Below are 26,590 nucleotides of genomic sequence, written 5' to 3' on the forward strand. Positions count from 1 at the left end.
GGGAACCTGGCACGACGGCGCGAGAGGGTCTGGTAGGACTGACTAGATTATTTATTGCTAGCTATCTACTATCCCATTGAACACAAATGAAAATGAGTTACATAATTACAGTAACTCCATCACTAACTTATAAGTCTTCAAGTGACTCTTACTATTACGGAGCACCATCTGCGCGCCACTAGACTACTACTACTAGTAGTGTCTAACTAGCGTCAAAATGCCACCTTCCCCTCTCCCATGAGTATTACAGAAGAAGAACGAGGCTGGTGTTACTCTAGGTAGATGATTACAACTTTTGGTGGAAGCGGATAGAGTCAAAGCAAGCCTTCCTAGGGTGCATGTCGTTTACCTAATTCAGCTAATCCAGACTAGATGAATTAGCTAATCCAGCTCATCCAGCTAATCAGCCGATACGCGGATTAGACGGACTAGAAAAATGCACCCTAGATTTGCTGCAATTGATATTAACAAGTTCCCGGTATACAGTCATATTTCCCCGGGCTACAAGTTTCCCCGCACATGATATATCTCTAGTGGTTTGTTTGTGCCCCGCACACATATCACTGGACCAAGACCGCATGCTCCAACCATTCAAAATTGGCGCGCACGATGGATTATGGAGCAATATGAGAGGCTGGTCGCGTATATTGTCAATGGAGAGTGTCCAGACAGACTAACGAAATCAGAGAAGTTTGCACTGAGGCGAGCGAGCAAGAGCTACTCGGAGGCTATATTACGAGGACAAAATGGCGGATGGACAAGGTACTCTCTCGCGCTTGGTGTTACAGGGGAGAGAAGAAGTGAAACGTGTATACACAGAATGCCATTTATCAGATGGTGGTCATAAAGGACGAGATGCTACTATCGAAAAAATCAAACAACGATATTAAGCATACTGACCAAACTATTACAAAGAAATCAAAGTTACGGTAAGGTTGTATGGGCTGCGCGATAGGAAGTGTAGGGGAAGTGCGCATATTTGCCATACTTGAGTACAGAAGGCTATACATTACTTACGTGTTGAACGCTGTTTGTATTCTTTGCATTTGCTTCATATGAGAATAATGACGTAGAAATTGCATTTTGTATCTCTAACTCTAGAGATCAAATTATGTGACATGCCAGAGAAACGCTCCTCAACTGCAACCTGCAGCTTTGCCATTGCAGCCCATTAAATTCACCCAGAAGTCTGGTATCTAGTTGGCATGGACGTGATAGGACCTTTCTAGGAGAGTAAAAGTGGCAACAAGTATGTCCTAACAATCACAGATTACTTCAGCAAGTACGTAGAAGCTGTCCCAATACAAGACAAGTCAGCATTCAATGTTTCAAGAGCAATATACAAGGTTTTTATTATCGTTAGCAAGTCCTTTGTGTCAGTTTTCTTTTAAATAGTCGCTTAATTAAGAGAGTCTGGATGCTAAAAACTATATAGACTTAAGTAATTTATCTCTTTTTTAAAAACTAAAATGTTTAATCTTTCTTTTAAAAATTAAAATTTGTGAGCAGAGACTTAATTACACTAAGTGGGTGTGATGTGTTAGGTATACTGTAGCTCCTGTTAGCCTTATTTGTGACCAGGGAACTGAATTTGTGAACATAGATAGGTAATGTGTATGTAGGTTTCACTGGAATAGATTTGATGTGTGATGAATAAACTCTATTGGTGTATTGTAATTCAGTTAAATGAAAACCTTCAGAAGAACTTTGACGTCAAGATGAGAATTACACTGGCATACCATCCGCAATCTAGTGGGTTGGACGAAAGAACTAATCAGACAATCAAGAGGTGTTGTATCTGTGTTTATACTTGATTTTCTTATATGAATATTATTATGTTGCAGATCTTTCTCTAAAATGATGTCTTCACCTGATGATGATGGGGAGAAGTACTTAGATTCAGTGATCTTTGCAACAAATAGCAACAAATACAAGTCACCAAGGCACAACCAATACCAGTCCATTTAGAATGATGTTTGGACGTGAGCCAAGGTTTTCATGAGAAGCTGAGAAGGCTGGAGATGGTACAGACATGAGTGATGGCCAGAAGCAATGGCAAGACTGTGACGTTGAACAAGTGATAGACAGGATTATTGAAAAGCAGACATGTCTTTCCGTAAAGTAGCAACGAATTGCGACTGCACAGGAAAAGCAAAAGGAGCGGTATCAAAGACGCAAGGGGATTGTTCAATACCAATTTGAGATTGGATGTATTGTCTTGAGATGCAACATGAAGCAGAAAACCAAAAAGGGGCATAAATCTGAAGATTGATGGCTTGGCCCATACACTATTGCAGAGCTCTCAGCAACATCATGTTTGCTGGTAGACAAACACAATGAGAAACTCAAAACAAGGGTCAACTTAAGCCAGTTAAAGCGGTACCATGAACCTATCACTACAACGGAGGAAACAAAGGGTATGTTGTTTTCTGTTCGTGTAATGTTCCATGACATGTTTTATATTTATTCTCTCTCTTTTCTCAGCAGATACTGAAATTATTCACTTAACTCATGAAGATACATTGCCAGCAACTGAAGGCACAGGACCAAGGCTTTGGTTAGTTGGATTAAATGAAGATGACAAGAAAATACTTGCACCAAATGGTTGACTAAAAGACAGACCTGTGAATGCTGCCCAGGACTTGCCTAAAGTACAGTTTCCAAATGTACCTGGCTTTCAGAACAAACTTCTTGGACAGAATTTTCATTTAATGTTCAGCCATCAGAGTTTGTCCAGATACTTCACAATGGTCAGTACCACTGGTTCATGGTGTTTACTATTGGTTGTGGCCCTGGAGAGATTGAAGTATACGATAGTGCGTCCACCAACCTTACTACTTCTTTGAAGAGTCAGAGTGCATCTCTCCTGTTTACTTCATTGCCATCATCACAGTCAGGTGTGTAGAAATATTTAAATACTGAAGACTGTTTGTAATGTAATACTCAATATTGGTTGATTTAATTAAATGTACCATTTTACCTTGCATAGAACGGCATGCCGTTATAAGCGAATTTTACCAGAATCCACTACAATTCCAGCTGGTACTTGTAACGGCATTATAGGGTGAGGTGCCGTTATAGAGCGAGGTACGGTAGTCACAGTAATACGAGGCCTATCTTTGATATTAATATTGCGGTAATGGAGGAGACACGTGTTAAACTAACGCATTGATGACAGATGGAACAGCTACTTGCGAAGAACCATTAGTAGATGACGAACCATCAGGTTTGACAGATCAAGACAGTGATGATGATGAGAAACACGAAGAAGTAGAAACTGATTAGTGCTTACCGGTAATCTCTATGCATGGCATGTTCTTGAAGACTTAGTAGCAGTTAGTAGTACCACTTAAGAAAGATGTTAGATTTTGTTGGATGCGCAAATTGAGGCACTGGTAAAATTCCCTCATTTACAACGGCATGCCGTTGTACCTCGAGGTATAAGGGCACCCTGGTAAAATTTGTTCCATAGCAGCATGCCATTCTATGCGAGGTAATACGGTATATTGATACTCAGAGACAAGCTGGACCATCAGACTGTGGTCTGTTTGCAGTGGCAAATGCCAGAGCTCTGTGTTTCGGCGAACAACCAGAAGCTCTGATGTTTGATCAACTTTGATGCAAAAACATTTATTAACTGGACTAGAAACTGGCAATCTCCAATCTTTTCCAACAATGAAAAAGAGATGAAGAAGAAGAGGGAAGAGTCACATACGAATGTCAAATTGAAGTGCATTGCACTTGTCGGATGCCAGAGACAATGTCGTCTACTATGATTCAACGCGAAGAAATGCAAGAACTGGTTTCATTTGGGTACTTGTGTAAAGGCAGAACTAGACAAAAAGCAGTGGCTATGTCAGTTGTGTGTCTAGGTAATTTTTAAGTTTTTCAGATAATTGGAAGAGAATTTAATTGTTTTTCCTGAAATAGCTTTATTTAATTAATAGTCTAAATTCAAGTAGCAATGCCAGAATTCATTGGAAACACAGCACTAGGTGTGTTTACCTACAGTGTATGTAGTACAGTACACTTATCGCTACTATTAGTTGTGTGCTACGTGCGTGCGTGCGTGTGTGGAGGACAACTATATTTACTGGTGTATTAGCGGGGGCACACAAAACACTAGGGATATGTGTGTAGGAAACTTGTAACCCGGGGAAACACATATCACTGTCATTGTTTGTCGTCCATCCAGTGGTATGTGTGCTGGGAGGGGGGGGGGGGGGAGCTAGAGTAGTAATGCAAAAAGTGGCTAAGAGAATGTCAAATGAGATGGTACAGACTATTACATGTACTGAAAGTCTTTTTTCAATTGATATTATGACTGCTGTATCAGATTGTGGAGGTGAGATAGAAGAAATGGCTTCTAGTATGAAGAATGATCTCCAGAGTAATAAATGAGGAACTGAGTGGTATGCAACAGAGGTTTCATAATCTGAAACATACAGTGGAAAATGAGAACAAGTCCAGATATTGAGAAACGAACAACCACGCCAAGGATGAAGTGACTTCTAGGAGTGGAACAATTAGAGAAGATGAATTTTTTAAGATCAGAGTTATGCGGAAATAGTTAGAGTAGATCAAAATAGAAAAAGGCTGGTGACAATAGTAGGAAGTATCAAAGTGAGAAGAGTGGTCAATGAAAGTTGAATAGAATAGAGCTGGAAAATGGATGCTGGTTGACAGACTGAATTGGAGAAACATCAAAGCTGTTGTGGGTTCTTGTAAGAAAGTCAAGCTTGGAAGGTGCAGAACAGAAAAACGAGGCACATGGGACTTATATATTGGCAGCCTAAAAGAGGATGTTACAGCGAAAAATGTTATGGAGTACATAAATTAAGGGTGTGGATACCAAGATGTGGGACTTATGATCTTCTAAAATTCAGAGTACAAAAAGCGTCAGAGTTAGAGTTGCTCTGAGTATAAAGACAAAGTATTGGATGCTGGTTTTTGGCCACAATTTGTACAAGTCAGGTCCTGGGTAATAAGGCTGAAGTGGGCTAAAGAGTATCAAACTCAGAGGTAGGAACAAAAGGCGTATGATGATCAGTTTGAGTTAAAGGTTGGCAGTTTTAACTGTAAGGGGTTTCAATCCTCAGAGGATTGTATTCGAGAACTTTTCAATGAAGTGGATATTTTGAGGCTTCAAGAGACTTGGCTGACTGTATTAGAGTTGGATATGGTGTCTTCTGTAGCAGAAGATGTTGAATATGTTTCAGTTTCTCCTATGGAGGCAGCTAAGATACAAGTAGGACGACCATATGGTGGGGTGGCGCTGTTATGGCATAAATGTTATCAACATGTAATATTTCCAGTATGTACAGTGTCCGAGAGGATAGTTGCAGTCAAGAGTAGACAAGCATTGATTGGGCTCTGGTGATTCAGCAACATTGGATGCTTTCATTGCAGAAATTGGCTATATTGAAGGGTTGTTGGAGCTGGAAACTTATAGTGCTGTCATGGGTATGGGAGATTTTAACACAGATATACACTCTGCGGTGAAATGGTACTCAAGAAGGTTACAAGCCTTTTTTTCGAACTGGAATTTGATAGCTGTTGGCCTTGATGATTCGGTGTATTCAGGTCAGTCAACTTGGCATAGCTCTGACTTTCGTCTGGATATCTGAATTGATTATTTTTGCATCTCAAATTGCTTGAGGGGAGAAGTCAAGAGTTTTGAGATAAGGATGGAGAAAGTGTTACATCTGATCATTGGCCGATTGTATTGAATGCAAGTATTGGTATTCAGGCATTGCAAATTGATTCTCAATTTGTCTTGCCGAAACATTTGATGCTGCAGAGAGCAAGGGAAATGGATATTGTCAAATATCGCCAATATCTGGAAATAGAGCTGGATAACATTCCAATACCATGCAGTAGATGCAGAATCGTGTAACCATGTTCACGACTTACAACTATTCTATGATGCCTTGGTTGAGGCTATGCTGAAGTCTGCCAAAAAAAAAGATGTATTCCGCAAGGAAAGAGAACTGGAAGGAAGATTGGTTGGGATAGAGATTTGAAAAATTTGAAGAAAGGGGCAAGAGTAGAATACAGGTTATGGCGCACTGCTGGGAAGCCTCGTTCAGGTGATCTATTTGAATCGATATGTGTTGTACTGTGCAAGGAGGCAGTTTAAATGTAAACTGCATGAATAAGGTAAAAGAGTCACAGAGACATTTTCTGTGGGGTGCCCCAAAAAGACTTCCTTCTGATCAGGGGAGAGAGTTTGTTTCACAAGTCTGAATGGTATGTTGATTCTGTTTTTCACACTAATTAATTTTAAGTACCATAATTAATATACATTAGAAATATTTATGAAATGCTGTTTCTTTAATTACATCTTTAGATTATGGCAAGCTGTGCAGGCTTTCTTATGCATGCTCATTGTTTTGGGCATAGCATATGGATTGATGGAAGACTTGGTATTGGGTAGAAGGAATGTTATACAGAATTCTTTCACCTCATAACTACATTTTCTTGTTCATTAAGTTTGTCGTATGATGCAAAATATTTTGCATGTATTTTCAGGGCAATACAGAGTTGACTGTGTTGAAGAAGACTAAATATACTACACTGGCGATGAGGATGGCGGCGAACAACACATTCGGGTTGTTCGGAAGAATGGTAGCTACGACCCGTTGTCGTCATCTTGGGAAACGTACGATGAACGCCTGGAGCAGTTTCTAGTGGCAACAGGTAACAGCAAAGACGAGGCGCAGAAGAAGGCAGTCTTTCTGACGGTTATAGGAGAACACGCATACACGGTATTACGTGACCTCGTACACCCAAACAAACCTGCAGACAAAGAGTATGCGGAGCTCCTAGGCGCGCTGAAGAGACATTTCCAACCTCGACCCATGGTTATCACCGAACGCTTCAAGTTTCACAGAAGGAACCAGAAACAAAGAGAATCAGTCAGAGTTCATAACAGCTTTGAGGAGGTTGAGTAAACATTGTCAATTTCGCGCTTTTCGAGGAAGCATTGAGAGACTGCTTGGTGTGCGGACTACAAAAATGAGGCTATCCAAAGGAAACTGCTAGCGGAAGAGGACCTGTCTCTAGACAAAGCATTCATGATGGCTATCTCAATGGAGCTGGCAGCACAGCAAGCGGTGGATTTACGGAAAGCAGTAGAAACCAGACACGAGACATCACTAGACAAACAGACAAACACCATGAGAGTGACACAGAGATTGCCACAAAAGAGTCAGGGAGGTAAACAGACCAAACAGGGAACACAGAAATCACGTATCCAATCAGGGGATAACACATCCAGGAAACCGTGTTGGAGGTGTGGCAAACCCAACCACAATCAGGCAGTTTGTTATTTTCATTAAAAGGAGTGTTGGAAATGTCAAAAGAAAGGACACACAGCGAGTCAATGCAAAGGGAGTGCTGCCAATGCTCAGTATCTGAGTGATGAAGAGGATGGCAGCAATAGTGAGTTAGTGGGTCATGAACAGTCAATTCAATCCAGTTATAAAACGATATGCAAGATGCAGCCGTGGATGGTACCTGTTGAATTAAATGACAAGCAATTACAAATGGAGCTGGACACAGGGGCATCCCGTACGATTATTTCTCATCAGAAGTTCAAGGAACTATGGACCGAGAGTTTAGTGGGGAAATTGATTGTTAAACAACAGTTGTGTTTATCTAGAGGGGGAGGGATTTCATAGCGTGTTGTCATAGACCCGGATACTCCGGGACCTTGGGCTTTGGCGCGAGATGGTAACGTGTTATAGTGAGTAGTACTGTACTGAGCAGAAGACTAAATATACGACAAATAGTGTATACGTTTGACTAGAAATACTGATTTTGAAACCTTTACTTTTTGAAAATGCTATATAGTGTCTTTATCATCATCACTGCATTGCACTGCATTTTTAGAAGCATATGTAAGACCCAAACAAACGTTTACAACTGCTCTTGTTACAACTCCATCTAGTTTCTGTATGTTCTCCACCTGAAATTTTAAGTTTGACAGTCCATCGACTAACAACCTGTGTTGACTGACAAAGAAAAAAGCCTGTCAGAAATCCATGTGTTGTAAATATTATTTGTATACTCAACAACTACCTTCTAGACAGCAGAAAAGTGCTCAGCCAACTTGTGCGAGAATGCTTGCTACTGTTGTGGCCCAGAGATTGATAAATTCCTAGACATCCAGGTCCAGAAGACGGATATGGTCTTACAAGAGTCAATCCATGATATAAGATTCTAAACACAAAATTTGTTATCGACAATAAACTTCTGATTAACGCGGTATCTAAGACTACATTGACCACTAGGATATTTGTCGTATGTGTTGAACGCATGCAGCCAAACCGTGTAAAACCGTATATATATATATATATATATATATATATATATATATATATATATATATATATATATATTTATACCCACCGTAGCGTAGTGTAGAATTTGGTAGTTAGTTCTGTTTAAATGTAAAAGTAAAAATAAAATAAAAAAAAAAAAAAAAAAAAAAAAAATATATATATATATATATATATACTAGAATTCATGGCCCGTCCTTCGTACGGGCAAGATACTGTAGTGTAAAGGTAGGTCTGTGGACACGTCACGTGCAATCTTTGTTGCGAGGTCCCGGATATACTGAATGAATTCGAATCTTGCTCTTCGCGCTTGTTTCGATAGAAATCGACACACTCCCCGTGTAGCGCTTGCTGCAGAAAACGTGTAGGTTGGATTCGGTGCAAATGCGATCAGAATTTGGAGAGAAACGCAAGCGATAGAAGAGTAGGTTTCGTCGGCAAGAGATATTCGATTGCTCGAAGCTTTACGAAGGACGGCGAAGCATAGGGTCTACACGGGACTGGTGCGGGCGTGTGTTCGAATGAACTACAATGTGTAGCGTTAGCGTCGTCGAGAAATTTTACGCGTGGGTCGATCCCTCGAGAGGGGACCCGGTGCATTATTTTTTTTATTTTTTACGCAAACCTTCCTCTGTGCGTGCCGAGTGTGCGTGCTGATTTCGGTTGCGAATGGACAAAAGACGTGGCCGCCAAACGCGAACATGCACACACACACAGACAGACAGACAATTTGAGCTTTATATATTAGATATAACATATAGTTAACATATATTTAACAGACTAGTAGAGTCACCTTATTCTAGAACACCGTAAGAGCCAATGTCAAAAGCAACTAAAGCTAATTTTCTAAAATCAACTTTGCATTGTATTGCCAGAATCTGCATGACAATTGCTATATATACAGACTTGGACAAAATTATAGGGACACCCCGCTGTGGGTATGTAGTAACACAATAACTAGGTCACAATTACCAACTATCAATATTGTTAAGAACTTAATAGTTACCACGTGGATTGTTAGGTTTCTTGAGAATACTGTAGACCCTAAATTGCTTTCTTTACGTTTCGCATTGCGGAAAACGAGACCTAAAAGTGTATGACGTCATGACTGCGTAAGCGTCGTAAGCTAGACTCTCTCTGATTTTGTTAAGTGGCTTTTTAAAAAGCCGGTTTTAATAACGCGAAGGAAAATTGAAGCCCTTCACCAGTTCCTCAGTACCGAGTGTTCCCGCCTCTCGCCCTCCTGATTGCGTCCAAACGTCGCGGAACACTTTCTGCCAAGTTCTGAACTCGCGCAGCTGGAATCTGCTGCCACGCCTCTTGTACAGCATTCCAGAGCTCAGCTGCAGTTCTCTGTTCGCGACGGTTGGCAGCAGTTTTGAGTTCATGCCACAAGTTCTCGATTGGATTCGCATCAGGCGAGTTTGGCGGCCAATCCAACAGTGTGACGTCATGCTGGCGTAGCCACTGTCTTGTTGACCGAGACGTGTGGATTGGCGCGTTGTCCTGCTGGAAGACAAAGTCGTCTCCTATCAGTGCCGCTGCGTCTGTAAGAATGTGCCCCTCCAGAACCTGTTGGTACGCCGTGCTGTCCAAACGACCTTCCAGTTTCACCAGAGACCCCAAACCATCACACTAGCCGCGTGCTGGACCGTACGGTCACAACATTCAGGGAGAAATTCCTCACCTTTGCGACGCCAAACGTACAGAGCACCATCGTATCCTATGCTGACTTTTGACTCATCTGTAAAAAGAACAGATTTCCAGCCATCCAAAGTCCATTGTGTGTGAGTGGTTGCCCATCCCAGTCGCAAACGCCGATGGTTTTCTATTAGCAGTGGGGTTTTCTAGGCCTCCGAGCGTTTACTCTTGTCTCACTGAGACGACGGTGGACTGTTCTACTTGACACCTGCTTGCCGGTTTCATCAGCCAGCTGATACGAGAGCAGTCGTGATGTTGCTCTGCGGTTCTGCAGTGCCATTCTCTTCAGTCGATGATCTTCCCGGATTGTCGTTGCCTTCCCACGTCCAGGTCGTTTTTCATAATCGCTGCTGCCATGGGAAAGCCGTTGCAGGCACTGATGAACCGAATTCCTGGAGCGGCGGACAAAAGCTGCGATCTGACGCACAGAATGGCCAACTGAGTGAAGGGCTTCAATTTTCCCTCGCGTTTTTGGACTCAACTGTTTGCCTCGAGGCATCGCTGCAACTCGTGAAATATCGCACGGAACAAGACTCTGCAACTGCGTGCAGCTGAACGTTCAGGCTAACTTATCGCCTAAGTTTGGCGGTCTCAAGGGCAGCGGTTTTAGTGCAGCTGACATTTTGGCGGTAGCAGTTTGAGATTTTGCTACGGCAAACGTGGACCGGAAGTGGCATGTCAATGTTCTTTTGTTGCTATAACTTTTTTAGTTTTTGTCTTAGCAGGATTTTTTGTAAGTAATTAGTGTCGCGTGATTTTTGAATACGTTGAAGTTGTTTATTGATTAAAATGGCAAAACAATTCAAATTGTGATGACATGCGCGAAATCAATGCGCAAAAACAGATGATTCGCCTTTTTTCATAATGTTGATAAAAGGACCCACAAAATTGCTTTCACTCTCTACTACAGAGCATTCTTAGATTGTATGCCAAGAATGAGCATCCAAGAGCGATGAACGTGTACAAAGACAAGAAAAGTAGGAATGGCCGTCTTTTCTTCTTCAAAGCAAACTAGATGCGCAGTAGGTAGTAAGTACAGCTGCAGTCTTGAACTCAAGCTATGTTACATACTAACAATGGCGCAATCCATGAAGAAAGAAATTCGAAAAACATTTGGTTTTGCTAGAGAAAAATTCAGTGCCAAAGTTAGACTAGACACAAAATGCCAGGTGTCCCTATAATTTTGTCCAAGTCTGTATACTCAGCATGAGCAACATGCACAGTGTAAAGAGACTTCTTTTGTGGCACTTGCTGAGTTAGATGTAAAGCGTATGTAAAGGAGTTGGTGGTATGGCGTCAGAAAAGAAAGGTGGCCCCTTCGTGAATCGAACCCACGTCTCCCGCATCAGCCGCTAGGTATGCTAACTACTGCACCACGGACCACACCGGAAGACTCATCTGACTAAACCTCTGTAGAGGTGCGTACTCAAAAGCCGCTCACCGTACTAACGTGTGCAACAGAGTTACACACAGAGAAAGTAGCATTAGCCTCGCTACTGATATGTGTGATGTAACTGTAAATGGTACGCACGAAGTGTATGGTGTAAAGAGACAGATGGTAAATGTCATGCGTGTGACAGTCGTTATGTATATATATATATATATATATATATATATATATATATATATATATATATATATATATTACTACTACTACTAAATTGTGTAGACTAAATGCTATCGAACTATAGTATTTTGCGTTCAATTATCCTAATCGGGCAGAGTAATTCAATTATCCGACTCAGCAGTCAGGCATCAATTATCCGAGGTTCTGTCATAGAAGTACCAAATCTATAGTACTTCTGCCCCTGTATCACTCCGAGATGCCATAAAGGAAGAACTGACAAAGATATGACAGTGGAAAGAGTAATCACCCCAGTTAACGAGCCAACCGAGCGGGTTTCGTCCATAGTAGCAGTCATGAAGTAAAAATGGCAAAGTTAGAATGTGCATTGACCCAAGAGATCTGAACAAGGTGGTCATGAGAGAGCATTATCCGTTGCCCACACTGGAGAACGTATAGCTATAGAAACACGACTATCAAAGGCACGAGTCTTTTCAGTGCTAGATGCTAAGACTGGTTTCTGCACAGATTCAAGTTACCTCACCACTTTCAATACCCTTATTGGAAGATACAGATAAACTAGAATGCCGTTTGGCATCTGTTCAGCCCCTGAAATATGGCAAAGGAAATGAACAAAATCGTTGAAGGCTTATCGAGAGTGAAGGTTATAGCAGACGACTTCCTAGTTGTTGGTTTTGGAGACACTGATAAGGAGGCACTATTAAACCATAACAAAAATCTGAGAGCCTTTCTGGACAGAGCATGATGAATAAACCTAAAGTTGGCACCTGAGCATGCCAAACTTCGACTGATAAAGGTCACGTTTAGCTAGGGATCACAGAGTTACACCGATCTTCAAGCAGATCCAGAGAAAGTAAAGGCAGTTCTTCAAATGCTAACCGACCGACGTAAAAGCTCTGAAAGGAGCGTTATGAATAACAAAATAATCGGAATTACTTGTCAAAGTTCTTGCCAAAGTTGTCAGAGATTTGCAGCGTACTGAGACAGTTAGACCACAAAGATGTCGGATGGCACTGGAAAGACCAGCACGAGAGAGCATGGCAGGAGGTGAAGAGACTGGTTGCTACCATCCCTGTGCTATGACCCACAGAAGGAACCTACCATACAACGCGACGCGCATCGCAAGATGGGTTGCAATGGGAGCTATACTCTCATGCAGGAAGGGCGTCCCATCTGTTTGGTATCTAGAGCTCTATTGGCAATAGAAAAAACTACGCTCAGATAGAGAAAGAAGTATTAGTCATCGCATTTACGTGTGAGCGATTCGATCAATACGTGTATGCCCGAATTAACCGTCAATGTGGAGTCTAATTACGAGCCATTAGAAGCCACTAGCAGAAAAGAACATGACATACCAAGGAGACGACAACAGATGGTACTCCGTTTGCAGAGATACGACTTACATATACGATAAACAAGAGGCGGTGAGCTCTACATAGCAGATACGTACTTAACTATCCAGAGCGTAACTGAATGAAGTAGAACAAGCACCGGAACGAAGCGAGTTTTGCAAGAAACTGGAGCAGATCAACATGACTGAGGATTGGAGCAACCGAGAGACGAGCCAGATAAGACTAGACGAGCCACTAGCCAAGACGAAGAAGTACAACTGGTCGGCAGACTGATAGCTGCAGGGTGGTCTTCCACCAAACACAACGTTCCGGCAGTGGCACACCCGTACTTCAGTTGTAAGACGAGTTGGCAGTGCAATATGGTGTTGTGTTTAAGGGTGATCGAGTTGTGATACCGATAACATTGAGAAGTCAAATGAGACACGTACTCTTCACATTTGGGAATTAAAAAATGTTTAAGGAGGGGTAGAGAAGCCGTGTATTGGCATGGAATGGTGAAAAACTTTATTTCATCGTGCAGCATCAATTCACTGTTACCAGCTAAAGCAGAGCCCCGGCCGAACCATCTTAGCCTCATGAGATTCGAAACTGGCTATGGGACAAGGTGGGAGTTGATCTGTTTAAACCGGACAGTACAACATATTATGTCATAACTGTGGATTACTAGGCATGGGATTCGGGACGTTGTGGTCAGCGGTAATAGACCTCAATTTAGCAGTCATGCAGGAGTTCAGGGAATTCGCAAAGAAATGGAGTTTACAGACGTGATGTCCTAGACACCCCAGTTTAATGGGAAGGTTGAAAATGCGGTAAATATGTAAGACCATCATGAAGAAAGCAGTTAAAGCGAAATCGGATGTATATCTAGCGTTACTTGATATGGAATACACCATGTGAGAAGTTGGGGTCTTCTCCATCACTGCGACCGCTAGGAAGACGTACTCGAACCAAGCTTCCTATGGTAAGCAAGTTGCTACATCTTGAAGTACTGCCTACTGCGGATATTGCAACTAATATTGAAAAGAGGAAGGAAGTCCAAGCGTCACAGTACAATAAGAAGCAAAGTACCTATATACCCAACAGAACTGGGGACAACAATTCGAATAAAGAGACCTAACGAACAAGAATGGTCACCAGCTATCTGCATAATACCAATAGCTCCGAGGCTCTATTTGGTGGAATTTGGAGGAACGAAGTATCGAAGAAACCGCAGGCAACTGAGGATGACAGGGGAGATAGAAACCAGGTATATACATGTATATACCGCTTCAACAGCAGAATCTAGATGAAAACGAGTTACGCCAACCGGGACCAGAACAACACTCCGATGATGCATCTCCGGATACAGCCAGAAGAGGTTATGAACCGATTGAGACAATACCAACAGTACCAATCACCAATCACGCAACCACCCATACTGCATGGTACCGCAGCAACACCAAAGCAAGCCGTGCATACAACACGGAGTGGTAGGCAAATCCGAACTACAACACGTTTTAGCGACTATGACTTGATCTAGTAGAATTGATCATTATTGACATGAGTAGAATTTTGTTTTGCTTTTAAAAGAGGATGTCGCGTGACTGTGATACGTGTTTTTATTAACGAGTTGAGTGTAGTGTACCTAAGATAGTATATAACTCTAACTCCGTGAGTCTTTGATGATGATGATGATGATTATGATGATGATGATGATGATGATGATGATGATGATGATGACGATGATGATGATGATGATGATGATGATGATGATGATGATGATGATGACGATGATGATGATGATGATGATGATGATGATGATGATGATGATGATGACGATGATGATGATGACGATGATGATGATGATGATGATGATGATGATGACGATGATGATGATGATGATGATGATGATGATGATGATGATGATGATGATGATGATGACGACGATGATGATGATGAAGCTTTATTTATCCACGGAATAACCTTCAACTACTAGAATCGGTTTTCCAGGCACCGTATGTAGGCGCGTAATCAGTAGTGTCTCAGTCATAACGTCGTGACACGTTACAGACAGTTCTCCTTTAGAATTATCAGTTATCGTATGAGCATGTAATTCCCCGAGAAGTGGCACGCAGCTACTTCCAAGATAACTAGAAGCGGAATAACAATGATATCTAAGATTAACCTATACGATATACGTGATTTGTGTCATGCAAGGCGATTGGTTGGTTTGAATTACCGTTCATTTGGAAGTTCAAAGTATACGTAAATCTTACTTCTACTTACTTAATTGGCGTTGACCTGTTCACCAGTTAGAGTCACTGTAAATGTTTTCTCAGTAACCGTTTACTGTAACTAAAATAAGAAGCACTAAAAGTGATAAACCTTAGCATCAGATCGAGTATTGTCTACATTCCATTGTGTATGTAGGCCACGCTCCTTGCACTTTGTTTGTGAAGCGCAATTACAACTGACATAACTCAATCTAAACTTAAAGGGTATACTCTTCTAACTAGCGTGTTGGAACAACTTACACGCACTCAAACCCAGAACTGTTCTCTAATCCCGGTATGTCCTAACTTGTCCATGCACATTACTACATCCTTCCCCTAAGACAAACAAAAAAATGAAAAAGAAAATCTACAAGTCTATTCTTTTCGGGAACTACCTAATTACGCTCGAACGTCTTGGTCCTCCTGCTTGGTTGTCCGTGTTACTGCTTTTAGGATGTTCATTTGACTGTATATCTGGTGGACAATTAGCGTTGTCCAGCCCTGGCACTTCTGTTGGGTGCACTGCAGCGTCCTCTGTGCTTTAATTATTGTGATTGTTTGGGTAGGCGTCTCTAATAGTGGCCTATGGTTTGCTGTACGTCTATTTGTCAGCTGTCTGGTTACACACACACACACACATACATACATACATACATACATACATACATACATACATACATACATACATACATACATACATACATACATACATACATACATACATGATGATGGCATGTCCACTGATAACAGTGATGACTCTCTTTAGTGTCCTCTGTGTCTCTGGTGGGATTTAACACTTGCTTTTGAACGGCATTCCTTTCCACAAGATTGGCAAACAAATGACTTGTTGGTAGGAACAATTTGTTCTTTCCGTTTCTGACGTTGAGCTTGAAGATGTCTAATACGATTTTCTTCAAACTGTTGGAGTGATGAATGTCAGAGAGATATACAGTTTGTTCTTTCACTGGATAGTTTCTCAAAATGCAGGAAGTCAATCCCACAAGATTTCATATTAGCCTTGATAGAATCTTTATAACGTAATTTAGGACCACCTTGATGACGATGGCCCTGTTCCAGTTGACCAAAAAGGAGTTGTTTGGGAATTCTATCATTAGGCATTCGAGACATGTGACCAGCCCAGCGAAATTGGCATTTCATAACAAAAGATTCAATGCCACTGATGTTACAACGAGATAACACTTCTGTGTTGGGTATATAGTCAGTCCACTGGATTCCACATATGCGGCGAAGACATCGCAGATGAAAACTCTCCAAACTTTTGAGGTTACGACGAAGAAGGGTCCATGACTCGCATCCGTACAATAGAACTGATAAGACTACTGCTTTGTAAACTGCAACCTTCGTGGTCAGTTTGATTTCATGCCTTTGCCAGAGTCTGTTGTACAATTTACCAAAAGCAGCACTGGCCTTTGATATCCTATGAGAGACATCTGCATCAACAGTTGCATTATTCGAAAGGAAACTACTCAAATACTTGAAATTGCTGACATAAGACAATGGGTGATTACCAATCATAATACATACATACATACATACATACATACATACATATATACATGATGGTATGTCCACTGATTTCAGTGATGACTCTTTAATGTTTCTTGTGTCGCATGTGAGACATGAGTCCTGCTTTTGAGCGACACACTAAGTCACATGTCAGACAACGAAAAGAAGGACTGACATGTGATGATTGTAGTTGTTGCAGATGTTGTTGCTGTTGAACTTGTTGAAGGTGGAGTCGCTGCTGGTCTTTGCGACACTGTCTCTTAGCTCTAGCAGCTTTCAGACGACTTTCCTCAAAACTTTGAATGCATTTATGACAACGGTTCCTCCACAGTGCCCTACATATATACATACATACATACATACATACATACACATATACATATGTCTAAGCGTATGGCAAAGTAGTTCTTCCATCTGCGTGTCTGCTGTTCATGTCGCCGGTGACTCGATCGCGTTCTGAATAGTGGACACGGAGGTGATCTTGATGTCTACGTATCACTTGGCTGTCCATCTTCCAATTGCACTCTGCATGGGCTGGTACGCTCTTGGATGGTACTTGATAGTCATGCGGGTCCATTCTCAAAATTCCGTGTGAACACAGGCTGGCCTTCGTTGAGAATTTTCTCTTTGCTGTGTCTATCACGGATTTCTTCTTAAACCCACTGCTTGTATTGCACCCTTCCAGCCAAATCAGGATGCAACAAATCCAACTTAGATCACAGTTTGCGCACGAACAGCAACTCAGCTGGTGATGTTCTCGTCGTTACTTGTGGGGTAGCTCTATCCGTGAACAAGACTCGTGCAATTTTGACATCTAAGGTTTCACTATCATGACTCATTTTTTATTCCCGTTGTGAAAATCTGAACTGCCCGTTTCGCTGATTCATTTGATGAAGGGTGATACGAAGTCGTCAGCAAATGGGCACTTAATTCCGTTAGCGTCAACATGATGTCTGAATCCACTGCCTGTAACACACAGATCCATTCTCCGTCACTATCGTTTCAGAAAGTCCATGTGTGCAAACAATTTTCGCAGTTTTCGGTGGTCGCTTGAGCCGTAATGGAAGGAATGGGCAACACTTCCAGCCATTTAGAATGAGCATCAATGAGTAGCAAAAACATATTCAGAAATGGCCCAGCAAAATCCAGTAGAGCCTTGCCACGGTCGTTCTGACCATTTCCATGGGTGCAGAGGGGCTCCAGGAGGCGGTTTCTGGTCTTGCCAACTAATGCACTCTTTCAGCTTCTGTTCCACTTCCCCATCCAGTCCAGAGCACCAAACATAGCTACGACTAAGGGCCTTCGTCCTGGAAATCCTTGCGTTTGTTTCATGGAGTTCTTCGACAATGGCGAGTCTAGCAACAGAGGAAATAATTACCCTTGATCTCCATGCACAACAAACACCCTTCTGTGAAAATAAGTTCCATCTTCCTCCGAACGTACGGTTGCAAATTAAGATCATCCACTGTTGCTGGCCACCCGTGCCAGACAAAGTTTCGGACCTTGGCCCAAACTGTGTCTCCTCCTGTCCACTGCGACATCTGTCGTGCCTTGACTGGAGTCTGTTCAATACAGTCAGGGTCAACACATCTCCTCTGGAAGCTCAGACTCTTGTACCTCCTCCTGAATTGGCAGTCGGATAAGAGCATCAGCATTAATTTTCCATTTGCAGATCCCAAACAATACTTTAAAGCATAGTCATAAGCTGACAAAAACAAACTCCATCGTAGTATGCGATATGCAAGCATTGATGGTGCCTGTTGAAGTGGCCCCAATAGTCTAACCAATGGTTTTTGGTCATTTATAAACCATAGCCTATAAAAGTACCGATGAAACTTCTTGAATGCAAAAATTATAGCAACGTTCTCTTTCTTTAATTAACTGTGAATAGGCCTTGCTCTGCTTGTGACAGCGTGCTTGAGACATACCAAATTGGTTTCTCTGAACTGTTTGTTAGTCGATGGCATAGTACAGCACTCAGTCCACATGGTGATGCATCACAACACAACTCGATCTATTTTGTTGGATCATATGGACTAAAACTTCCTTCCACTCCTGCCATCGCTCTAAGTCTGTATGCGAAATCCTCTTCGGGATTCCATTTCCACTGAGTATTTCTCTTTAACAATTTGTGTAATGGTGCAAGACGACTGGACAAATTTGGTAGGAACTATCCATAACATGTAAGCAACCCTAGGTATGACTTCAATCGACTTACATTCTGCTGTCTTGGTGCTTCCTGAATAGCCTTGATTTTGTCATTAGTCGGCCCTCTCAGTCAATCTTATGGCCGAGGTACGGTACAGATTCTTGCATAAACGGACATTTGTTTAGTTTCAATCGAAACCCAGCTTGATTCAGACGTTCAGCAGTTCCTCCATATTTTCAACATGGGTCTTATAGGTAACACCAGTTTTCAATGTGTCATCTAGATACAAAATCACATGCGGCAAGTTTTGCATCAGGTCGTCCATCATCCTCTGAAACAATGCGGGTGCCGATACAACTCCAAAAGGGAGTCTGTTGTACCGGAAAAGACCACGGTGAGTATTTATTCTGATATATTCCTTAGCATCCTTGTCAAGTAATACTTGCTGGTACGCCTGACTCAAATCCAGCTTGACAAAATGCTGGCCGCCCGACAGCGAATTAAAAGGTCATCAACAGGGGACTGGGTACTGGCCACGTTCAAGTACCTGATTGACCGTGATGCACTAGTCTAGACCTCAACAAATCCGCACAGATCCATCTCCCTTTAAAACAGGTACAATGTCGGCAGCCCACGTACCGTGCAAACTGGACAGGCTCTATTGTTCCCAATTATGGGAGGCGGTCTAATTCCTCATCAGCTGTTCCTCGTTGCATATGAAACAGGCCATGCTTTGAAAAATCAAAGTGTAGCATTCGAGGGGATTCGTAACTTTGGTCTAACCTCTTCAAGTTTGCCTACTAGTCCCTCTTGAAAAACCTGGTCTCTAGCTGTGGCTTGCAATTGGACATAAAATATTTGTTTCCAGTCCATTGCCAAATGCTTATATATATACATACATACATACACTTACTCTTTCGTTATTTCCTTTTTGACGAAAAGGGCTTGAAAATTGAACAGCGTTGTAGTGCAGAAAAAACTTCAAACGTCCCGGTAAATTGTATTATCCTGAAATTTTAGAAGGACGTCTTGCCTTTATCAGTGAGGAATGCATTACAGCCTAGTCATACATGCCATTTGAAATCCTGGATCAACTGCAGAGGCTGGAGTTGAAAAGAAGGATATGAAACAAGGTGACGAAGTCCTCAAATCTGGTTGCTCATTTATACCACTAGACTAGTAGGTTTTGAAATTCTTGGTTATTGAGCGAAATCTATATATGGTTTAGAAACACTGAAAACAATAGCATCTCGTTCAGCTACTGTTCATAATACAACTCTTAGCATAGCTGTTAATAATTTAATTACACGAGCAAATATCAGTAAGACTATGGCAGTACAACGCCAGGCTTATTTTGGACAGATTTTTGTTAAATGCTTTGTGCTGTTGGACACTTAGAGTAATATATATTGATAATATATTTATATACCGTATATGCTCGACCTAGATGACCACGTTTCCCACAACGTTTGCACTCGTAGTCTTTGAATCTACATTTGGACGGCAAATGAAATCCGGTGCATCGATAACATCCGAGCTTTGATATTTCGTTCCATCAGTCGTTTGTTACTGAACCACTCGGTGCATCAAACCACCATGTTGACCAGTAGGTGGGGTTTCACTACATTTGGTTTTCGCTAACATTCCTGGTGCATTCTTTTCAGCCGTTTTCATGGCTTGCGTCTTCTTCACGGCAGCTGCCAGTGTCAAATTATCGCTCTCGTGGCCTTCTCAATCTGGGGATGGTTTACCCCGCATACCAATCGGTCTCGCAACATCTCAGACAACTAACGACTGCTGGTAGTTGCAATGTTCTGCCAACTCTCCCAACGCGGCCACAAACTTGGCGGTCGACTCGTTTGGTTGTCTGCTCCGGCTGTTGAATCAAATCCGTTGCAATATAGTACCGATGTTTAGAGTTTTGATCGTCGGACATCAGTCTTACAATCGCATCGTAGGTGGTAGCGTGCACAGAGTCTGTGCACGTGTGGACTAGTTGGTACGTCTTGGGCCCTCAGACACTTAGTAGAATTGCCTCCTTCCTTTGAGGATCACTAGTACCGTAATCAGAGGGTACTCTGGTCTAACTAGCTAGCGCGTTTGAACAACTTACACATCGCACTTAAAACTACCCTGAACTGTTCCCGAATCCCCGTCTACGTCAGGGCCTGTTTAATCAGGGTTGCTGCAAACCACGTGACATGGTACAGATAGATTTAGCACCTTACTACTGTAGCACTAAATTAGAGATTTGTTAGCAATTGGTTTGAATTGGCTTGAACTAGAGCAAAAGGTCCCATGGTGCTAATGGCAGCAGACGCGCAAACTGAATAAGTTATTAACTATAATTACATAATTATATGGCAACAGAATTAGCAGCAACATCTCGACGTACAGTGGTTTGAAGGGACCTATATGCCATGTTATTGCTCTAGTTGTAACAATCTACAAAATTCAAGGAAATGTTTTACTGACCTGAAACTTGGTCTATATAGAGTCCTGGATCTAATCTCGGTCATTTCCTAATCTCGGTCACTCGTTCTCTGCCGAATAGCTGCAGCCAGAACTAGCTGCTACGCCAGCGTCATAGTCCTACTGGATAGCAACTAGGTAGAGCGGGTCACGTCAGTATCCGTCGTTACGTTGCTGCTGTAGAACTTGAAAACTGATCGCACCTATTCTCGGTCACAGAGTATCATATCTCGGTCAGTGCTTGCCATCTCGTTTCTACAACTCCGTTTGAGACGCAAGTCATCTCTGTCGATAGGCTCCTTATATGACTTCCTTTCGTCAAATTGCTGGTTTGTCTTGTCAACCTCTATTCTCGCAGACAACGAAGAAGATGGATGACTCACGGGACATAATCTCGATCACCTGATCTCGAGTGATTTTCTCTCTTCAGACGCAGATCTGAGGCGTTCTTTTGGCTAATGTTATAGTCATCACCGCTGGCTACTATACCTACGGGGTGATGTTAGTGCTCATTGTACTGTTGTTACGGCAAAACGTGAAAAAATGCGAGAGACAAATACTCGGACATCCGGGATCACATCTCGGTCAGTCGCTTTCATCGCGTTTCTATAAGACGAATTGAGACGTTAGTCATGTCTGTTGAAAGGTTCGCTTTGGATGTTTATGCCACTGAATAGCCGGTTTTGTCTCTTCAGTTTTTCTGTTGCAGGACGGTGGGAAAGGTGATCGACCTACGGGACCTAATCTCGGTCACAGTATGAGCGCACTTCTTGGGTTCTACAGCTTTCAGGTAAGTGGTCTTACCTTCATTGGGCATTGTACATACGGTCACAGTCGACTAAGGCTGACTGAAAGTGTTTTGTAGTGAATTTGTAGAACTATAGCAGATTCTAGTAACCAGACTGTTAGTCGTCCTGTCTAAACTATGTTTTTGAATAATAATTAAGATAACCTTTATTTAGTACATGTGGTTTAGTGCTAATTAGCAAATTTTGTGAGTGATAGATTGATCATATGGAGATAAACATTGAATCCATTCTGGCACAAGTTGAATGTCACAAGAGTATGCCAGGACTCTGCATACTTGTAAACTGTGTACGTACTACGATCTTGTTGATTGTAAGATTTTAGCTACATCACTTATTATCAACAACATGCACTGCTTAGCTAATTGGCTAATTCTATACACAGAAGGTTCGTTGCATATCTCCACTGGACTAATTATCATAACTGTTTCAGATTGAGAACTGTGTCATGAGAAAGATTGTTTTCTCTTTGGCAATATGTCACAATTTTCATAAGTTCTCAGCTTAGCACTCCTAGGGATAAACGTAAAAAGCACTTTGTGTGCAATTCTACTTGTTAAAATCATCAATCATCCCATCCAAGATAAAGAATCATTATATCTGCCAGTCAAGAATGTAAAAACAGGTAGGAAAACTCTCTGGTTAACTGCCAACAAAATGTGAAAATTCAGAGTCATCACGTTGCAAGTTTGAAGTGCTAAAAATAGTAAGTTAAACACACACATTCGTGACAATATAGCTCTAGAACAACAGTAGACTAAAAATCACACAATACAACCTACTCAGGAACCCGTCTTTCTCAAAGTCGCGTGACCGAGATTATGTCCCGTACGCCATCACCTTTCTCACCGCCCTGCAACAGTAAAAACTGAAGAGACAAAACCGGCTATTCAGTGACATAAACATCCAAAGCGAACCTTTCAACAGACATGACTAACGTCTCAATTCGTCTTGTAGAAACGCGATGAAAGCAACTGACCGAGATTTGTCTCTCACACTTCACGTTCTGTCGTAACAACAGTACGATGAGCACTAACATCACCCCGTAGGTACAGTAGCCAGCGGTGATGACTGTAACATCAGACAAAAGAACGCCTCAGATCTACGTCTGAAGAGAGAAAATCACTCGAGATCAGGTGATCGAGATTATGTCCCGTGAGTCATCAGTCTTCTTCGTTGTCTGCGAGAGTAGAGGATGACAAGACAAAACCAACAATTTGGTGAAAGGAAGTCATATAAGGAGCCTATCGACAGAGATGACTTGCGTCTCAAACGGAGTTGTAGAAACGAGATGACCGAGATATGATACTCTGTGACCGAGAATAGGTGAGATCAGTTTTCAAGTTCTACAGCAGCAACGTTACGACGGATGCTGACGTGACTCGCTCTACCTAGTTGCTATCCAGTAGGACTATGACGCTGGCGTAGCAGCTAGGTCTGGCTGCAGCTATTACTTTGGCAGAGAACGAGTGACCGAGATTAGGAAATGTCCGAGATCAGATCCGGGACTCTAGTTTAGTCAGACAATCATTGCCATATGATGAATGGTCAACTTCATTTTTCTGCAACCACCACGTTTCCTTGGCAAAGTAAAAAAGACCATTCTGCGTTAATTGACAACTCTAATTTAGGGAAATTGTAGAAACGCAAAAGACCGCGATAGCTATAGCCAGTCGGATAGCTTTCGAGAGTACGCTAGAAATGCCAAAAACCTGGCGAAAACGCCCCAAATCGTAGAAAAGGGGTCCTTTGTTACTTCTGCGCCAAAGACAATAAACTATATACCTGGCTTTTAGACAGGAAGGGCCCATCAGAGGGACCAACGATGCCGTGAACATTCATTAGCGTTAGTGTTTAGGGTTAGAGTTATGGTTATGTGTAACTACTGTTACGTGTACAAACAAACTATGCGTACAAATTATGTGTACAATACAATACTAATGCCGAAATCGTTCAAGAGTATAAAATGGCAAACTTTGGATTCTAGATTTGGTGCTGTTTTCTGACGTTTTAATTATTGATGCTTAAAGTTCAAGGATTAATACATTTTTAAAATAAAAAGAATTTTCAGCCACATAGTAGTATGTAACTTAGCCTATTAATTAACCGTATTTGCCTCCTCAATCTGGATTCAAGCCATGTACATACCTCCTAGACAGATCATCATCTTCTGCTCCCCAGCCAAAGTATACATTAGCCATGCCGTTGATTGTTTCATACTGTCTCACAGTGAATACAACAACTCCACCAGAGTATGAATTATAAGGTACGGTGTAACCGAATTGTTCAGCTGTGTACACAAATAAGTTACTAATGATTTCTCAATTAAGGCAAGTAAATGTATAAATGTGGATACCACAAGTAGCCAAGTGTTTTGGATTGTTTGTTGGGTACTTGTATGGATTTCCATTGTGCATTGGCAACATATCAACGTCGTGGAAACACATATAGTCATATTTTTCTTTTACAGCCAGTTTAAATCCAATGTTGCTACAAACAAACATCAAGTGTCAAGACTTTATACATAGATACTACTAGTAGTGCTTACACTACCAGAGTTTTGCTCTGTTAAATAGGCCAAGCCGACTTTGCTCAATGACGAAGATATGGAAAGTCAAACCCTGCTTGGCTAGATATGAAACCATATGCTGCATGCAACACAAACCGAAACGGTAAGTTTACACCAAGAATACATCACCATACATGTAAGTTTTATGATTATTGCAATGCTGTTATTGCTATTAGCAACTGCAATGGAACCCATACACAAGCAATGTATATATATATATATATATATATATATATATATATATATATATATATATATATATATATATATACATAGGAATTAAGTTAATGTAATTGTTAAGTAAATAGATGTTAATGTAATTTAATTAAAATATTTAATATGTAATTTAATTAAGGTGCTTAATATCGAAATACTAATTAGGTAGCGTACTTTAGCTTTATCTTTTTACTGTATTTAGAAATACTTCCAATAATGCGCAGAACATGCACACTAAATGCTGACCTTTACTTGGCAATTATATTACTAGATATCTGCTGTGCCTTTATCCTTAAGTATGCCTATTTTGTGTTTTAACTAATTAAGTAGTAACTAAATAACTCCAAAAACAAAATAAAATTATTGTTAATTATTGAATTAATTTACACGTTTTACGATTACATTTCCAATGTAATTAGTTGCGGTTTACATTCAACAAGTTTCTAGAAAATGGGCATGGCAGCAACAGTTCTGACTGACACGTTACTGACATCAACAAACCGCCTTAGATGAGTTTCCCTATCTCGAAACGGTACTATAACAGCCAGCCGATGGCGCTCTGTATCGAATTCTCGTCGATATCTCAACAACAGTCGTCTTTCTGAAACCGTCGTTTGTGTTGTTCTTTCTCTTGATAGAATAAACCACCCAGCCAGCACAATAGCACAAAACGATACAAAAATGCAACTGCGACGCGCGTAAGCCATTCAAACAACTTGGAAGGGCCAAGCCGATTATATTTTGCACGTGATCACGCGTGATCGGCGGTCAGAGAGAACTTCCTATGATGAGTTGAACGGCTTATTTAAAACTACATTGTCGACTAAGAATTTCATTGCAATGAAATCAGTCGCCTAAAATTTAGTACTAGTGCTCGTGCGCACGCAATGACGCATCACGTACACACGTGCCTCGAGCAGCTGTTCTCTGCTGTACCAGCTGTTCATGGTACTAGATAATCTAGTCGAGACTCGTGAAAACTTCCAAGCTTGCTCTGCATATTATACAATTGTATCTAGAGTTGCCGTTCTGCTGCATGCAGGTATATACATGTATATCTAGATATATATTTATGACTGCTCCATATAAGTAGTCTAGAGACTACCGGTTCTAGATCCGGACCACCTCTGTAAAATAGGATTATCGGAAGCTAATACTGCTTGGACGAGGTGGTCTGAGTGTATGTTGCTGTCAATCCTAATCCACTTTCTTCCGTCCGTGAGTCTAAAATAAATTATGGTATGTATTACATTTGTCTGTCTTCCGTTGTCGAGGGCACGCACCCCACTCGACGCCCGAGACGCATGAATACATGGAGAGAGCATAGTGAAATTGCGTCCTAGTAGAGAAATAGCACCTATTGTACATAGCCACAGAAATGTGTTGCTGCATGAAGCAAGGGAATACATCTTGGAAATCTTTCGATGAGATCCACAGTGGTACTCGTCTCTGCCGGGTTTCTGTTGGGATTCTTTGGTCGTGTTGCACGGTGTCGCCGCTTTTCTTTGCTGTTGGTATCGTCGTTGTGGCCGCTATAGATGTGTTGTGGCTTTGCCGGTATGTCTCTTATTGTCGTCGTTAGCGTTGCCGATGTAGACCCGCGTGGTGTTGTCGGTATG

At 41.6% G+C, this 26,590-nt stretch overlaps 2 protein-coding genes and 1 long non-coding RNA gene across 4 annotated transcripts; 1 reads left to right on the forward strand and 2 right to left on the reverse strand.

Annotated features, from left to right (window-relative positions):
- Positions 1 to 479: 479 nt before the first annotated feature.
- Positions 480 to 7,833, forward strand: LOC134190739 (uncharacterized). Of its 2 annotated transcripts, none has more exons than XR_009971682.1 (7): positions 480 to 929; positions 1,102 to 1,346; positions 1,683 to 1,789; positions 1,845 to 2,417; positions 2,485 to 2,897; positions 4,337 to 6,249; positions 6,350 to 7,833. It is a non-coding gene; the product is annotated as an uncharacterized LOC134190739 (long non-coding RNA). The 2 variants fall into 2 exon arrangements; XR_009971681.1 differs by having other exon boundaries at positions 2,488 to 2,897.
- An 8,242-nt stretch (positions 7,834 to 16,075) lies between these two features.
- On the reverse strand, positions 16,076 to 16,768 carry LOC134191594 (uncharacterized). The gene has a single exon (XM_062660216.1). The coding sequence runs from the start codon at positions 16,766 to 16,768 to the stop codon at positions 16,169 to 16,171; it is 600 nt and encodes a 199-aa protein (XP_062516200.1). The 3' UTR covers positions 16,076 to 16,168.
- Positions 16,769 to 24,185: 7,417 nt separating this feature from the next.
- On the reverse strand, positions 24,186 to 25,678 carry LOC134191596 (beta-1,4-galactosyltransferase 3-like). The gene is made up of 4 exons (XM_062660217.1): positions 25,463 to 25,678; positions 24,740 to 24,834; positions 24,543 to 24,676; positions 24,186 to 24,476 (listed from the first exon to the last, which is right to left on the reverse strand). Exons 1-4 carry the CDS (start codon positions 25,676 to 25,678, stop codon positions 24,307 to 24,309), a joined length of 615 nt encoding a protein of 204 aa, XP_062516201.1. The 3' UTR covers positions 24,186 to 24,306.
- Positions 25,679 to 26,590: the final 912 nt, after the last annotated feature.

Source organism: Corticium candelabrum, chromosome 15, assembly GCF_963422355.1.
Source record: "Corticium candelabrum chromosome 15, ooCorCand1.1, whole genome shotgun sequence".
NCBI lineage: Eukaryota > Metazoa > Porifera > Homoscleromorpha > Homosclerophorida > Plakinidae > Corticium > Corticium candelabrum.

Coding starts and splice junctions, on each gene's coding strand:
- LOC134191594 (XM_062660216.1), bottom strand. CDS start 16,768: ATGATTGGTAATCACCCATTGTCTTATGTCAGCAATTTCAAGTATTTG.
- LOC134191596 (XM_062660217.1), bottom strand. CDS start 25,678: ATGGCTTACGCGCGTCGCAGTTGCATTTTTGTATCGTTTTGTGCTATT. Junction 24,835..25,462: donor ATCTAAGGCGGTTTGTTGAT/GTCAGTAACGTG, acceptor TGTTGCATGCAG/CATATGGTTTCATATCTAGC. Junction 24,477..24,542: donor AAAACACTTGGCTACTTGTG/GTATCCACATTT, acceptor TTGTGTACACAG/CTGAACAATTCGGTTACACC.